At 36.2% G+C, this 16,278-nt stretch overlaps 3 protein-coding genes across 7 annotated transcripts; 2 read left to right on the forward strand and 1 right to left on the reverse strand.

Moving 5' to 3' along the window:
- The first annotated feature begins 15 nt into the window (after nt 1-15).
- LOC118057812 (glutamyl-tRNA(Gln) amidotransferase subunit B, chloroplastic/mitochondrial) lies at nt 16-5,434 on the forward strand. 4 transcript variants are annotated; one of them, XR_012170600.1, is made up of 10 exons: nt 16-154; nt 595-1,265; nt 1,499-1,711; nt 2,108-2,248; nt 2,346-2,549; nt 3,115-3,312; nt 4,041-4,109; nt 4,288-4,589; nt 4,767-4,883; nt 4,985-5,007. XR_012170600.1 is itself a non-coding variant. In XM_073411104.1 (10 exons), exons 2-9 carry the CDS (start codon nt 624-626, stop codon nt 5,063-5,065), a joined length of 1,665 nt encoding a protein of 554 aa, XP_073267205.1. In that variant the 5' UTR covers nt 16-154; nt 595-623; the 3' UTR covers nt 5,066-5,077; nt 5,170-5,434. The 4 variants fall into 4 exon arrangements, 3 of the variants coding, with proteins under 3 accessions (XP_073267205.1, XP_073267207.1, XP_073267206.1); XM_073411104.1 differs by lacking the exon at nt 4,288-4,589 and adding an exon at nt 5,170-5,434 and having other exon boundaries at nt 4,985-5,077; XM_073411106.1 differs by lacking the exon at nt 4,288-4,589 and adding an exon at nt 5,170-5,434 and having other exon boundaries at nt 2,108-2,240; nt 2,353-2,549; nt 4,985-5,077.
- A 2,190-nt stretch (nt 5,435-7,624) lies between these two features.
- On the reverse strand, nt 7,625-10,366 carry LOC118057806 (uncharacterized). Of its 2 annotated transcripts, XM_073411012.1 has the most exons (2): nt 8,569-10,365; nt 7,625-7,974 (listed from the first exon to the last, which is right to left on the reverse strand). In XM_073411012.1, the coding sequence occupies exons 1-2, from the start codon at nt 10,362-10,364 to the stop codon at nt 7,968-7,970; spliced, it is 1,803 nt and encodes a 600-aa protein (XP_073267113.1). In that variant the 5' UTR covers nt 10,365; the 3' UTR covers nt 7,625-7,967. The 2 variants fall into 2 exon arrangements, with proteins under 2 accessions (XP_073267113.1, XP_034926414.2); XM_035070523.2 differs by lacking the exon at nt 7,625-7,974 and having other exon boundaries at nt 8,565-10,366.
- Nucleotides 10,367-11,153: 787 nt separating this feature from the next.
- Nucleotides 11,154-16,257, forward strand: LOC118058012 (uncharacterized). Its single transcript, XM_035070746.2, has 4 exons — nt 11,154-11,436; nt 14,796-14,866; nt 15,168-15,303; nt 15,686-16,257. The coding sequence occupies exons 1-4, from the start codon at nt 11,172-11,174 to the stop codon at nt 15,769-15,771; spliced, it is 558 nt and encodes a 185-aa protein (XP_034926637.1). The 5' UTR covers nt 11,154-11,171; the 3' UTR covers nt 15,772-16,257.
- The last annotated feature ends 21 nt before the right edge of the window (nt 16,258-16,278 follow it).

Genomic DNA, 16,278 nt, shown 5'->3' on the forward strand with positions numbered 1-16,278 from the left:
AATATAACTTTGAGGATTCAAAATATCTAAAATATAGATGATTGGTTTTAGAGGTGCAGTGGATGGCTGTTGGGAGGCTGGTTTCTTCTTTCGCAGCAAGAAGCCTCTTCTTCTTCTTCAAGTTGTTGGGTTGCTTTACTACTGAAGAAAACAGGTGATGGATTAATCAAGAAATCATTAGTCCCTTCACTGCTAGTACTGCTATGCATTCACTCATGTAGTTAATATATGTCCTGTATTCCTCTGTGCTGCAAGTTTTGTCTTTCCGTGTTTATTACACTCCGTCAACTAATTTCTCTTTCCATTCCTTCACTTGTTTTCAGTATTTTTAGACTGAAAATAATTCATGGGCTCCTTTCAAGATCACTCCTTTTTTTTTTTGAACTTACAGTTTCGCTCCCACCTCTTACAAAACTTTCGGCTTTCATTTTCAGAGTTTAATCGTGGATTTATCTTCTGGGTATTCGTCAATTTTGGCCCTTCTCTTCATTTTCAGTTCAAAGCTTTGTGCTTTTTTTTTTAGTTTGTTTCTTGCTTTCACATTTTGGTGTTCCTGAAATAGCTTTTGCTTACCACCTATTTGATGTTTTACAGGTAGATTGGAGTATAAAATAAAGAAAAATATGGCTTCCATACTGTTTAGAAACATCCAAACCCACCCGATATTGTTGTATCCAAGTGTATTGTTTAGAAGAAAGAATGGTGCCTTGTATTGCACAATGAAAAGCAGCAGCAGCAGCACCACACAAACTCAAACAGCCACACAAGAAAAACAGCAGAACCCACAAACCAAAGTTTCTCCTCAAACTCAGACCAAAGGTATTGATAAACGTATAAAAGACTATGAAGCAATCATTGGTATAGAAACCCATGTCCAGCTATCCACTTTGACCAAAGCCTTTTGTGGATGTCCATACAACTATGGAGCTCAACCAAACACTAGCATCTGCCCCGTTTGCATGGGTTTGCCAGGTGCTTTACCAGTTTTGAACTCCAAAGTCATTGAGTTTGCTGTGAAATTAGGTCTTGCACTTAATTGCAAGCTGTCTTTCAACTCAAAGTTTGATAGGAAACAGTATTTTTACCCTGACCTTCCAAAGGGTTACCAGATATCTCAGTTTGATATACCAATTGCAAGCAATGGTTATGTTGATTTGGATCTTCCGGTGGAATTTGGTGGTGGGCATAGGCGGTTTGGCATTACAAGAGTTCATATGGAAGAGGATGCTGGAAAGCTGCTTCATTCAGGAAATGGGAGTTTTTCTCAGGAAATTATTTATTCCCTTTGTTTATACTAGTATCCCTAATTTTTAATTGCATGCAATGTCAATATCAAGTGCTCCTGGTACTGCTGCTGTCATGATTTGTTCATTAGTTTACTATGGATAACGGGGAAAGAGGATTATTAGTTCATTACATTTTTGCCTCTAAATCTTAAGGATTAGATGATTAAACTTGTGTTATGACAGGGTACCTGGCAACTCTTTCTCATCTTTTGCAGGTTGATTTGAACAGAGCAGGGGTGCCTTTGCTTGAGATTGTTTCTGAACCTGATATGAGAAATGGTATTGAAGCTGCGGAGTATGCAGCTGAAATACAGAGGGTGGTCCGCTACTTGGGAATTAGTAATGGTAATATGCAGGAAGGCTCACTTCGTTGTGATGTAAATGTGTCAATTCGACCAATTGGACAATCAGAGTTTGGGACAAAGGTAATTTTAACTTGTGCTTTCAAGAAACTTAATAAATGATCTCAGTATGTGGACTCTTTCAGAACTCAGAAAGCTATAAGTGAAATGCTATGAGTTGTTTTAATCTTATACTGATAACGTGCTTACAGTCATTCTGAATAATGATAGACATGTCATATTCTTGTGAAGTAGGTGCATACATATTCAGCCATCTTGGAAATGCGAATTTTTTTTTTGTCATGCTCTTGACTAGCAGATTCATCCCTTCCCATCTTATTTTATTTCTTGTGATTGTAATTTCATTCTAAAGGATAGATGTATTGTCAAATGCATTCTTCAGCAAATTTTATCTGCTGGTTTATTTGCGGTTCAAAATATTTATCTGCTGATTTATTTTCTCTTACTTTGTGTTGACAGGTTGAGATAAAGAATTTAAATTCATTTTCGTCAGTTAATAGGGCCATTGATTTTGAGATATCAAGACAAGTGCTTCTGCACAGTCAAGGGCAAGGTAACTCAATTGTACAAGAAACTCGGCTTTGGGAAGAAGGTGCTCAGGTTAAAACTAGATGCTGTCTCTCATTTTAGAGCAATAAGTAGATGTAGTTCACTCAGTTAGCTAATGGTTACTTATATCATCTTTTACACTGTTTAGAAAACAGTTACGATGAGGAAAAAGGAGGGGCTTTCTGATTATAGATATTTTCCAGAACCAGACCTTCCAGAAGTTATTCTCAAAAAAGAATATGTTGATAGTATTCAGAATTCTTTGCCAGAACTTCCTGAAATGAAGCGCCGGAGATATGAGAACATGGGCCTCAGCATGCAGGATGTTCTTTTCCTTGCAAATGACATAAATGTAAGCCCTTGTCACATTCCAGAATGTCTCTTGTATTTTCTAGGATCTATTTTTCAACTGGTCTGGGACCAAATACATAAATTACCACGTTCATATTATTTACTTTCATTACAAGAACTGTGGTATAGAAGAATTGAGAAAAGATATACTTTGGATTAGTGGCCCTTGGTTACATGTTCTGGGAATTCCCAATTTGAAGTTGTCTTCATCTCCTCTCTTGTTTGTTACAATGAAATTTTTCCTCAAAACTTTGTTGTGGAAAGCTTGTGGTATTTGCCAAAATTTAGCTATCACGCATACAGAATGTTGCAAGCTTCAAGAGCACATCATGCTTCTACAGAGTGATGTATGGTTTGATATGCTAGTTAATTTTCAGGTTATTGAATTCCAAACCTCTGAAGCTGCACCTTGACCAATTTTCTTGTATTACTGAAAGGAAGCCTGAAGGATTATAACTATTGATTTCTCAATTCATGTGTTTGTTGAACCATATCATTTCTTTGTAAAAGGTTTCACACTGGAATGATCTTATGTAGGATTTTCTTTCATCAAATGAATTTTTTAGGTCGCTAAATTTTTTGATGCAACAATCGCCAAGGGTGCTGATGTAAAGCTGGCTACAAACTGGATAATGGGGGATATTGCTGCCTATATGAAAAATGAAAAGGTATCTATAAATGACATTAAACTTAGCCCTCGGGAGTTGGCTGAGCTTATAGCTTCTATTAAAGGTGGGACTATCAGTGGGAAGATTGGGAAAGAGGTAATGTTTCCATTACCAATGCTACTTCTTATTCAAACTTCTTCAGGATCTTTTTCTTTTCTTTTCTTTTCTTTTCTTTTTCTGAAGCAACAGGATCTATTACCCAATAATCTGATCTCTATTGCAAGAATGAATGGTATTTCAGCCTTTAGTTAACTTTGCGTCTTGCTGCAAGACAGCTCTTTTTATTTTTCAGTAAATTTCTCATGACTTACTGTTTTAAGTTTTTTAAACAAGAAGGATAAAACATAATTTACCAACCTCATCAGTTTAAGGATTTTGCTTCTTTTTCTTGGTGGATTACAAAAGCCTCATTAGCATGTAAGCAGATTTAACCTTTTTATTTCAGTTTTCTTTCTTCCTTTTTCCCTTTCCCTTTGTTGTTGACCTGTATATCCAAGAATTCTGTAAGAGATAATTAGAGCTAAATAATTGAAATGCTTATAACTCTGCAGCCTCATATAGGAGTTGCATGCAGGCTTAGAAGCCTGCAGCATCATGTTATACAGGAATTACATACAGGCTTGAAATCTGAAGTGTCATGATGTACATCAATTATAGACAGGCTTATGTCTGCAGCCTCATGTTGTAGAGGAGTTACAGTGTTCAAATCTGAAGCCTTTATATTTTCTCTGTACAAATGAGCAATAAATGAGGTAGATTTTTGTTCCTATGGGCACAACTAATAATTCTTCATTTTTTGGGAATTCCCTATTTATTGTTTGCAGATACTGTTTGAGCTCATAGAAAAAGGTGGAACTGTTAAGGGACTGATAGAAGAAAAAAATCTGGTTCAGGTAAGTTATCACTTTGCCCCTCTAGCATATATAACTATTGTCCACAGCAATAACTGGGAGTGTTCAACAGGTGTTCAACAGTCTAATTACATGTTCACTTTAAGTTTAGAAGAAGATGCCCTAAGTTTATGCATACATAAGCTACAAAATAAGTGATTGCCTTTGCCATGCCAAACAGAAGAAACAAATAAATTATCTGGAAGCGCGGCTGCATGGCTTTGTGTTATTTGTTTACAAGCCTTTTGGGTCAAGCATGGTGTCAAGAACTTGGAACATGAGGAAAAGCTGAGTTTCTTGAATTTACTATTGAACTTTCCACCTTTACTTCCATTAAAAGGTGATAACAAATAATTTATCATTCAGCTGGCCATGTTCTAATGAGTTGGTCATGGTGTTGGGAAAGCTTAGAAGCTTAGCTTGTCAAAGCAATGTGCTTGATATTGAGCATGGCTACTATGGTTGGTGAAAAGGCTGGGTGAGGTATCTACCAATCCAGTCCGAGCCCTATCTGCTGTTCAGTTTCCTAACACGTTTAAAAGTTTGAGATGGGTGTAATTTCAGTGATTGAATATGGCATAAATGTTGTATGTAGATCAGAATGAGAGGAACATTTTTTAGGTCAAATAGGTGGGTTTCTGACACGTTTCAATATAACAGATAGTAGATCCTGCTGAAATTGAGAAGATGGTAGATAAAGTGCTTTCAGAGAACCCAAATCAGTTGGAACAATACCGTGCCGGAAAAACCAAGATACAAGGTTTTTTTGCTGGCCAGGTATAAAAACCATAACAGGCTATGAGATGAACCTTCAAGCAATTTTTTCCTGATTATGCTTTAGAGGATCGGGATAATTCTGAATGCTGATTCATTCACAGGTGATGAAATTATCAAAAGGTAAGGCCAATCCAGGACTTCTGAACAAGATCCTTCAACAGAAACTGAACGCCTCAAGCTAAAAGACTTTGCAGGTGACATCTCCTTGAGCTTCTTGTTTCATAATTCACACAGCACACGCTAGTTAAATCCCATCATAAATCTTGTCTTCCTCGGGTGTTGACAGAGAATGCGCTAAACACGGATTTTACTGTCAATGGCAATCTAAAATGTTCTGCATATGAACCGTCATCTTTTATACGGATCAGAAGAAGGGGATTCAAGTCCTACCTAGGTGTTGGCTTGAGCTTGGAGGAGTGGCCAATCAGCTTTACATTTATGACTGGCCATGATTGAGATTCATTTTTATTTTTATAATAACCATGTATTCCCAGCGTTGGCATACAGAAGCATAATGAATGAGAATACCACTGACATGACTTGAATATTCATATGGTATTGTTTTAACAAATAAAATATGCACTCATTTTTTAGTAAAAGAATCTGCAATTTATGCATCTTTGGGAGGCCATCAATGGCAGTCCCGAACTTTGACTCGTGTGAATCAGAAATCTTCACATTCATGGCTAACAAGCATTGGCACCGCGCACAAACTGCCATCTGAGAGCATGTTTCATTCCTGAGACAACTTTTCCTCATTGGTCTCCTCCGTTTGTCCCCCATTCTAGTAAGTTCTTCTCGTATCTGTTTACGCAATTAAGTTGTCCAGTTCATGCTCAAGGTGATGCGAGAGAAATTGCACCTTCTGACTGGAACAATGAAACTTAAATAACAAGAGAAAGATCATAGTAAATATTTTGTAAACGTTGTTGTCCATTCTCGTTCTTGTTTCTATTTTTTTTTCAATTAACGGAGGTGTTCAATCAACTTGTATGTATTTCTATTAATCTCATGGACCCTAAAGTTAACAACCATGTAAGCCTCTAGTAACTATCATATGAGCAATTATAGGGCTCAAACTTGAGACCACAAAGGGAGCAAACTTCTTAATCTCAAACTTTTATCATTAGGCTATTTTCTAGATGGTTTGTCCATTCTAATTCTTGCATTACAATTTGAGCAAGGCTATTAAATCTACGAGTCAGATGGCCTCTACAGGAAAGGGAAATTTTTTTTTTTAACTTTTTAACTTTAGTTTTAAAACCTGAACCGGATCGGCATAGATCGGCCGGTCTAAGTTCAGCCGGAAAAAAAAATAAAGAAAAAAAATTAAACAAGTAAAAAACTTGAATCAATTAGCAATTTGATTAATCTAAAATTCTAAAGTAGATCCTGGTAAAAAACATGTTGATTTTTTTTTATTTTATTTTATTAAAACAATGTTGTTTTAATTTTTTTTAAAAAAATAAAAAAATTAAGTTAACTAACCATAAAGTTCCTGATCCATGATACAGGTATTGCCCCGGAGTTTATCTTGGTAGAGATTTAAAACTATACTTCAAACCTATTAGTTTTAACCATGCTATCTTCATTCTTTTCATTGGAGACCCAAAATAAAGGCAGATAATTGCTTGCACATGAACTGGGGAAAGTCTCACATGCAGGCATCGGCACAACACAATTCAGTCAATATTTTAACGATAAACGTTGGCATTTGCCGGTGCCGCCACCGTATCAATCCCCTATTCAAACTTCTTGGCAAGCTCACCTGTCCCTCAAATTTCCAACACATAAGTGAATATGTATGGTGCCAGCGCAAACTAGAGGCTCCTAAGCGAGGCTTAATATCATTCTATTTTCCTGAAGTCTGATCTGTTCAACCAGTGAGATGCTATCACAGATGTTATCTGTAAGGTTTCCTCGGGTTGGACAGATATTGCCCCTCGAGTGCAACGCCAGAAGGGAGTGTTTCCATGCTCGTGGACATCTGGTGCTAGAAAGATAACCTGCAGCATCAAGATTTTCCATACTAAACGATATTATACATGAACAAAGAATACGACAGATTTATGGAGGTTTACAGGATCATCCATCATAGAAGCAACAATAGTCCCGCAAAACATAAATGGCTCTAAAAATTGATGGAAGAGGCTCAGAGCTATGCCAAATATACAGAGAGAAAATTGATGTTTAGAATACGACCTTGATGCATTGCCTAGTTTTAAACTCAACGATATAGCTCAGGTATGATTGCCACCGTGGACCATTCACTGCTGTCAAGAGCTTCTGAAGTTTAGAGTAGCAGCAAATCTCAATCTATTGAAATCACTTTATGTCAAAGTTAATTGCCCTTGGATTTTGGATGTCAAGAGATAAAACTCTCATTTTCCTAGTATCAATTACAAGATAAATCAGTCCCATGTTATTGCATGTAAAAGTTTATATCAAGAGTAGAATTGAGAAACATATCAAAACTTATCGAGAGCATTTACCATCACTAATGTATATAACCAACTGTGCTAATCCTTTGTCCCATTGACAAAAGAAAAAAACTCGGTTCTTTGCAAGGACTAGCACAGAATTTTGCAGTTGACTCCGAGATTAAGGCTACCCTAGTCAAGGTTGAACTTCATGTCGGCCAAGACCAGGTAGGATAAAAATACAATCAATAAACAGTGAACTGATACACTAATCATATCGCATTTGTGCTCAATATGCATGCACTTTATGCCTGAACTAGATAGGATCAAACCAGTTTATCAACTGTCATACTCAAAGCAATAAGAAAGGGTAGTAGAATACAACAAAGAAGTAAAACTGCCAAAAATCTCAGGAGCTTTCAAGAAAATTACACTTATGGTTTTACATCAGAAACAAAATGATTAACTTGCAAGGGTTGAGATGAGCTTGCCCCAAAGGCACTGAATCAATTCTCACCAATTGCCGCAAGTAAATTTCAGCATAGATGAAACTACTTTGTTCTTCCACTCATCTATTCAGCAGGATATGTGCAGTCTCTCTCTGGCAAGGTGTCTGAAGTGGGTTGATCAACTGATATAAGTGCCTAGTCAGATCTGAAAACAACTAGTCCCTGCAGCCAGAAGCAAGAGATGAACACTAGCTTCCATGATAATGGCCAGTCAAATCTAAGCACTGCTAAAATGATTGAAAATGTCTGCAACAAATCTAATAGAAATTAAGTTGTGATACTTCAGATTCATGCCCAATTTAGTCTAACAGAGCATTGTCATAATTGGAAAATGGCTAAAGCATCCACCAAACATGGAGTATCTTCACAACATTAAACTAGTTTATTTTTTAGAAGGAAAATGCAGTGGCGAATAATATAAATGGTATAAGGAGAACATCCAGGCAATCTTTCTATATGCACATAATAATTCTACCTCCAGTAAACCTCAATTTGAAAACTTTGAATCTAGCCTCAAGCACAGAAAGGATGATTTAAATTATATAATGCAGAATGAAAAACAGAAATAAGAATACGAAAATCCAAAGAGCCATTGAAGGAAAGGGATGCTTGCTGTTGGAGCTCATGACTGTGGAATTCACAGTGCAGGTTGAAAACAACACAAGACATCAAGGCACATTGACTCAAAAAACTAGCCTATAATCATTAAACATGAAAATTATTTAGTGTAAAACTTGTGCGAGACATGTTACTTACCAGTATTTAATCAAGCCATCCCAGCCACAAGTTGCCACTTTACTTTGCTCTAGTGGATGCCACTCACACCCAATGCATACTCCCTCGTGACATTTGAGGGTCCTGAAAACCTTACAACTCTTCCAGTCCCAAAACCAGCATTTACCCTCACCATCTCCTGACATAACAAATCGTCCATCTGGTGAGAAATTGACTTGACAAGCATAACCAGCTACAATGTGCCCAGCGAACCTCTTCTTCTTATTCAACTGAAATCTTTCCCTGGTACTATAGATAAGGATCTGGTTATCCAAACTCTGCGCAGCAAGCCAATTCGAATTGGGATGAAGAGAGATCGCCGGCATAGAATGCATGTGAGGCTCACTGATGTACTTTATAACAACAGGGATCCCAAATTCCCATACACGGAGTGATTTATCATCACTTGAAGTAACAAATCTCCTATTATTATCCACAAAAGTGATGGTATTCACTGCCCCCAAATGCTGGTCATACTCCTGAGTAATCTGCCCTGAGTTCATATCCCACTGCACAATCTTCTTATCACTCATGCCCGCCAACAATATATTCTGCTTATCATCATCAGGATTGAGCTTAACAACATACGGAATCTTCCCAGTTGAAAACGTAGATATAACCTGGCCAGTCTCTGTATCCCAGTACTTAATATTCTTATCATAACTAGCAGTCAAAAACTTAGTGCCATCATTACAAAATGAAATATCCCTAACAGCCTTAGAATGACCCATGTAAGTTCTCATACACTTGCCCGAATTAAACACATCCCATATCTTCACCTTTGTATCCATACCCGCAGAAAGTATCAAGTGCCCATATTTAGGGAAAAACCTTATAGCAGAGACTCCTTTAGTATGCCCACTCCATGTATGCACCAACCTCTTAGGTATATAGCAATGATCATTACTTGCTTTAGCATCTTTAGGTGGCGCAAGCCACGACCTCCCTTGATAATCCCTCTCTTCTTTACCATGGAAAGTAGTCTTATCAGCCACAACCTCACCTTTCTCACCGCCAGCTTTCTCTGCCTTCTTTCTCGCGTGCTCCTCCGCATATTTTTGCTGCTCTTCAGACAACTCAGTTTGTAATCCCTCCTTTTTACCGGCCCAAGGGCTCTTCCTATTCTTCATCAACCACGCATCCGTGGCCGGATTATCGACCTCCTCCTGATCCATTACATCATCACCATTACCCTCTTCCTCGGTTACTTCCCTTTTCTTCTCAATTTTCCGCTTCTTTTGTTCATGTTGCGGAATGTTATAAACAGAAATTCCATTAGTTTTCTCTAAAGTATCCAAATCACCAACATAATTATTACCTGAGGAGGCGGACGGGTCCGCCGCGTAGCCATACTTGTGGAAAGTGTTGTACTGCTCGTCGAAGACGAAGGAGTCGATGGCAGCGTTCTCGACGAAGCCGAGCTTGTGGTTGCGCATGCCCTGGGCAATTCCGTCCTTGGCGTAGGGATGGGCGGGGCCTAGAACCGGAGCCCATAGCTGGTCGTACGTAGGGTTGAAGGCGACGACGTGCTGAACGGGGTCAATAGGTTTAGAGAGGGTCTGATTGGCTACTGTTAGGGCTAGCATGGTGTCGTCCACTTTGGGAGCGGCGGATTTGGAAGGGAGGAGGCGCGGAGGGGATGATGAATCTGGAGAGGAATTAGGGTTTTGGCCATGTTCGTCCAATTCGTCGTAGTTTTGGAGAAGATCCATCGTTGGGGATGGAGAGAGGGGTGCGTTCCCTTCATAAAATATGTGCTCTAGCTGATCCGCACACATTAAATGAAAGGGTAATATAGTCAAATAATAAATCTCAATTCATTTCTAAACATTTCAAATTACACGATTCGATTCCATCCTAGTAATTTATAATTTGTAAAAAATATAAGAATTCGGCTATTAAATCCCAATTAAGGCCCCCGCCCTCTAAGGCAAAGAAAGGGAAGAGACTGGCACCCACACTCAATCTTCACAGAATTAAAGGCTAGTTTGGTACTAACTGCTATTAGTAACATGGTTATTAAACTGATTACCTAGTGAGTCCATCTGAAAATAAATTTTTAATTCGAGTTAAGTTTTTTTTAAAATCAATCCATAATTTATCTGGTTTAATCCGCTACATGATTCACCTTATCAAAATTAGATTTGAACTTTGAAAAGTAGTATTTTTTTAAAAATAATATTATTTTAGATTATTTTAAAAGAATTAAAATGATATAATGTTAATTCATTTATGCTAATTTAAAAATTTGTTTGTTTTTATGTGTCAGAATTTTTTTTAAAATAATTTATTTTTTATTTAAAATTAATATTTTCAAGTTATATTTGAATATGTTAATATTAAAAATAATTTTTTAAAAATAATAAAAATTATTATTTTAATATATTTTAAAATAAAAAATATTTTAAAAAATAATAGTAAGGTTTAATAATTTTCTTTAAAAAGAAGTAGTGGAGGGCCTCATTGAAAGCCTATCCAATATAACAGGTGGACGAAGTAAAAATACCTGTCACATTCTGTCAACTGGTGGGATAGTTATTTTACCATTTTGAGTCCAAAGTGGGTCCCACAAGGAGGAGCCACAAATGTCCTGTCCGAAGAAGAAGAAGAAGAAGAAGAAGAAGAAGAAAAGGGAAGAGAAGGAGCCCTGCTACTTTCCTTGTGAAAAGAAAAAACATCATCGATCGAAGATGGAGACACAGCATTCATGGAGACTCAGACTGTCCTTCAAGAACGCAACAATAGTCATGACGGTGTTGAATATAATCACAGTCCTTTTCTTGCTCAAGGGTTTTCTTTCTTCTCCCTCTACCCGCAACAACAATCTCGCACCTGACAGCTTCAATTCAGGCATGCAACTCTCTCTCCCCCTCCCCCTCCCCTTCCCTCCCTCTCTAAAAAAAATTGAAGATACTGTTGCGATAGTAGTTGCTTTGTCGTGTTTTGGTTTATTTAAATAATCGGTATATGTTTCAATTGAGTAGAAAGTTACTAGCTTGGCGGATTCTTACCATTCTGCTCTATATTGTTGGGTTTTTTTTTTATCTGCAGTCAAATAAACAGAATCATTTAGTCGTGTGCTCTCTGTGTTTTTATGCTTCATTTCATTGATGAATTCAGTAACACAATTTCTTCAAGGGTTGGATTTCGGGTTTTAAATGTGGAACTCGTGGATTTTGTGAATGTACAAAGGAAAATTGTTTAGGGATTTTGGTTGAATTACAGATGAAAAAAATGTTGGCCCTTTTGTGCTATGTTGTATACAAGTGGCTACGATGCAACCCGTTTGGTGCCATTGCATGGCTAGAATGTTGAGGATAGGCTTATTTGTTGGTTGTTAAGATCATGGGTGGGGTCTTGGATTTTATGGCCAAGGACTTTCGAATTGAATGAGGAATCTTTCAAGTATATGAATGCCTTATCCCCTCTTGTTTCACTGGGACAGGACTCATCCTTTGATGTTTTTTCTAAAAAAATTCTGAGATAGTGTTTAGATCTATCCATGAATTTTCTATTTTCCGAGATTCTTTTGTAATACATCAATTTGCATCTTGCAATTTAAGCTTTGCATATGCTTTTGACATCCAGTAGTTCAAGCAAGACTTCAGACAAACCTGCCAGTCCCGGGCATATGCATGAGTTTAGCTGATGGTTTTGCCAGAACCAATCTTTTCCTTCAAAATTGATATGATGAAGTTTGGATGTTGGATGAATCCTTCCTGTTTGAATGCACCCTAAGGTTCCAGCACTTTTCAAAATTGTGTGCCATGGTAGGAATAGGATTTATTGCCTCGGGTTATTTTGCTTCCCCTTTTTGGATAGATCCCTTTTAGCTTTATCTGTCTAAGGAATGTTATAATAAATGACAATTTTTAGAATCTGTATTAGATAAGATGGTGTTATAAACAGTTCAATGGTCATTTTAGTTGAGATAAAAGGGTGTAACATGCAGTTCATTGCTCATTTTGGTTGAGAATTGACTCTAAGGATAATTTCTAAGAGCATTATTAGGTGATAATGACATATTGATCAAACAGACTCTATTATGGCATCTTTCTGTATCAAATTGAATTTTCCTATGTTGGATGTTAATTGTCAACTTTTCTCCATTCTGAGGGGGGAAGTGTGATAATGAAGACTTGCAACTTTGTTGCAGAGTTACATAGACTGCTATTATCTGAAATTTCACCATTTTTCACCAACCAAGTAGCTCATATGCTTCATATTTCTTTGGAAAACTGAGCCTCAGGATGCCCTGTAACACTCTTCTTGCGGAAAATTTGTTGTTTATATGTAAAAATAAAATAAACAGAAGAAGTAAACCATTACAAAACTACACCATGTTACTCTCTATTTCATGATGCTTTGTGAATGTTACAGCTAGTTTGAATATTTTAAGATGAACCTGCATGTAGTTTCCTAGGCAAGTAGAAGGTTTTACACCAATAGGGCATGAATATAATAAAAGTTGAAGCAGACTTTACGTTGCACATCTTGAAATGAAGCTGTTGCTTTCAATCAACCAACTCGCTCGAGGTATCTTTGATATTTCTTTTTCCTCTTTTTATCTTGAAGGATCAGAATTATTGTATATCAATAATTTCATTTTGGACTTAAAGTTTTCCTCCCCACACACCCAGAGATTTGAATGTTTTCAATATTTTTGCCACTATATCCTCTTTCAGTATTGCCTAGCACCTTGAACTAATCAACAAAATATTCTTTGAATATTGCTTGCACTAATGGCCTTTTCTTTTGATTAAATAATGGTATGAGTGCAGAATGTTTCAGAAAATCATGATTGCTACCCTTAGGAATGTACAACCCAAAATTTTCCACTACATTCTACCATTCTTTCTGGTCTTCTTCGGGTGCGTTTGTTTCCTGTAAAGTGGTTTCCGGAAAACCACTTTCTTAACTTTCCTGTATTTGTTTGGAATTAGAAAAGTTGGTCAATGGAAATACTTTCCTGTCAAAGGAAAATTTAGCTTTATTTCCAGGAAAGTGTTTTCCTTTTATTTTGGATGGAAAACACTTTCCAGAAGTTGTAAAAAAATTAAAAATATCATATTATTTGTTGATTATGTCAAATTTGATCCTCAAACTTTTGATTGCTATATATTTTGTTTAAATCTTTTTTTTTTCTTTTCAAATTCATCCCTTAAAATTTGATTTAATTTGATTTTTATATTAACTTTGGTTCTTATTTTTATGATTGTTATTTACTTTTCTCTTATCATCTTTTATATTAAAATTTTTTATCTATCAAATTTGGTCCTCATTCTTTTGATTGTTACTTATTTTATTTAAAATAATTTATGAAATTGTAATTATTATTATTTTAATTTCATCATCTTTTAATTTTTTTATCTATTAGATTTGATATTTATTATTTTGATTATTATTTATTTTATTTGAGATAATTTATGAAATTAGATTTTTGTTAATTCCATTCTCATTCAACTCTTTAATTCGTAAGATTTGATCCTTATTATTTTAATAAACTTGAAAAAAAAAACATCAATAAGCTATTTTTCAGCTTATTTTTCATAACATAACCAAACACTGGAAAGTGTTTTCCATCTTACTTTCCATGACACTACCAAACATCGAAAAATAATTTATTTTTTCAGAATTCACTTTTCAAGGAAACTATTTTCCTGCAAACAAACAAAGCCTAGATCTTTAACGTGCTACCATTCTTGCCTTTTTCTAGTTTCTACTAGTGAATCTGAAGTTAAAATTTTTCTTTTCTTTTCTTTTTTTGTTTGCTTGAAGCAACTGTAAAGTACTTTGTAAATGACCAAGTCTGAATCACAATATAAACAAGATTATCGCAGCATGCTTTCAACATTTTTTTTAGTTATATGATATTGTTTTAAGATTGGAAACAAACTCTTCAGTGTTATTCTGGTGAATGTCAGTGCTTTGCTATATTTAAGGAATTTAGTTAGCATTAAATTATATCCACACAACTTAAAGATGTACTTGTTTCAAGTCACAGTTCTTAAAACATGCATAAAGAGATGGGTATTAAGCTCGCTGTCTGTATTGTCTTGGAAGTTAATGTTTTGAATGAATTCTGAGCTTGATGGTTGTATTTCTTGATTGCCACTGAATTCTATATATTCTTGTACTTTTTCTACATCATTGATGGAGCAACGGAAAACTCTATTTGACTTTCTAATGTCCAAAAACTCAAAATGCAGTTGAGCTCAGCTACATCAAGGAGTCTGAAGAGATGCGCCTTGCCTTGCAACCATGGAAGCTTATAAAAAGAGTATGGTGTTCACTCTTAAATTTTAATATGCTTGTTATATGAGCGATTAAAATCCCACAGAACCACTTGAAGAACATTTTGGAAATGAAGCTTTACCTGTACTTATGTTTTCTTACTTCCATTTTGGAAATTTGGCATGCATTTTTTCCCCATCAAGATTGGATTCTCTCTCTCTCTCTCTCTCTCTCTCTCTCTCTTGTCAGTTGTCATCGTGTATCAAACAAGCATGAGGAGGGAAATAGTGAGAACTCATGGTTTGGAATATGTTCTCTATAGAAGTTGATTCTTTCAGTGTTTGCAGATTAAAGAAATTGAACAAGAAGCCTATGCAGAACCTGAAACAGTCCAACACAAAGATATGAAGCAGACTGCTGCAGTTGATCTTTCTAAAAGATTGCAGGATATCCGTTCAGTTAATGATGTTTCCAGTTTTAAAGGTAATTGCTGCTTCTTTTTTTAGCTTTATGTTTTGTGCAGCCGCTTTTAGTAGTCCATACAAAAAAGCTTTATATCTGTGAGATGGCAATGGTCACTTCGCTGCACCAAAATATACAAAAAATAAAAAATCTACCATCCCAGTATCATTGGTTATGGTTTGGTCAGTTGATGACTTAAATGCTTCTCTCCAAAACATATTCAGATAACATGATTTCTGAAATTTTAGGTCTGGGACACCTGATGTCCCTGGGTTAAAAATTTATTATACAGTGCCTCAGAAGTCAGAACTTTTATGTTTTGACACATGTACGTTTATTCTTGAGGTAAATGTTGTTGGGTAAATTATCATGTTGATCCTGATGACATTGAATATTAACTCAGCTTTAGAGGAATGGCGTAAACGGAAGATGGAACGAGCCAGACAGCGGGCTGTGGGAAAAAATGGAATTGGGAACTCCCAAGCTTGACTCCCTTCAAGACATGCGTGTTCAAGGGGATTTGTGAAGCATCAATCATACTACTATGAACTCTCTTTAAAATTGCATACATGTACATATAGAAAACTGAATGTTACACGAATCTCGAGCACTTCTGTGATGGCGAAGTTAGTTGCTCACCAATGATAACAGCTATCAACGAACAACATTGTTTTAGTGATAGTGTGTAGAGCTGAAGATCATCGAGTCCTGCGAGAGGATTTAACCTTTCCAAAGAACAACTTAAAACTGGAAGCACTTAATATTAGAATTACGTGAATTTCAATAAGTTTTCTCACCAGTGTTTTTTATAATTACTGTTTCTGTCTGCGAGATGGGATGCATCTCAGCTTTCTCATTTACGTAATAACAGATGAGTTGATGCTGTGGAAGGTGATTCTGGATGCGAAAAAGTTTCAACAGACCTTTCAGTTGACAGTGATGTTGTATCTATTCCTTGGCAGCTTTTTGCCACCATGTAATATGTATTGGTTTACT

The sequence above is a fragment of the Populus alba genome, chromosome 8, assembly GCF_005239225.2.
Source record: "Populus alba chromosome 8, ASM523922v2, whole genome shotgun sequence".
NCBI classification, from domain to species: Eukaryota; Viridiplantae; Streptophyta; class Magnoliopsida; order Malpighiales; family Salicaceae; genus Populus; species Populus alba.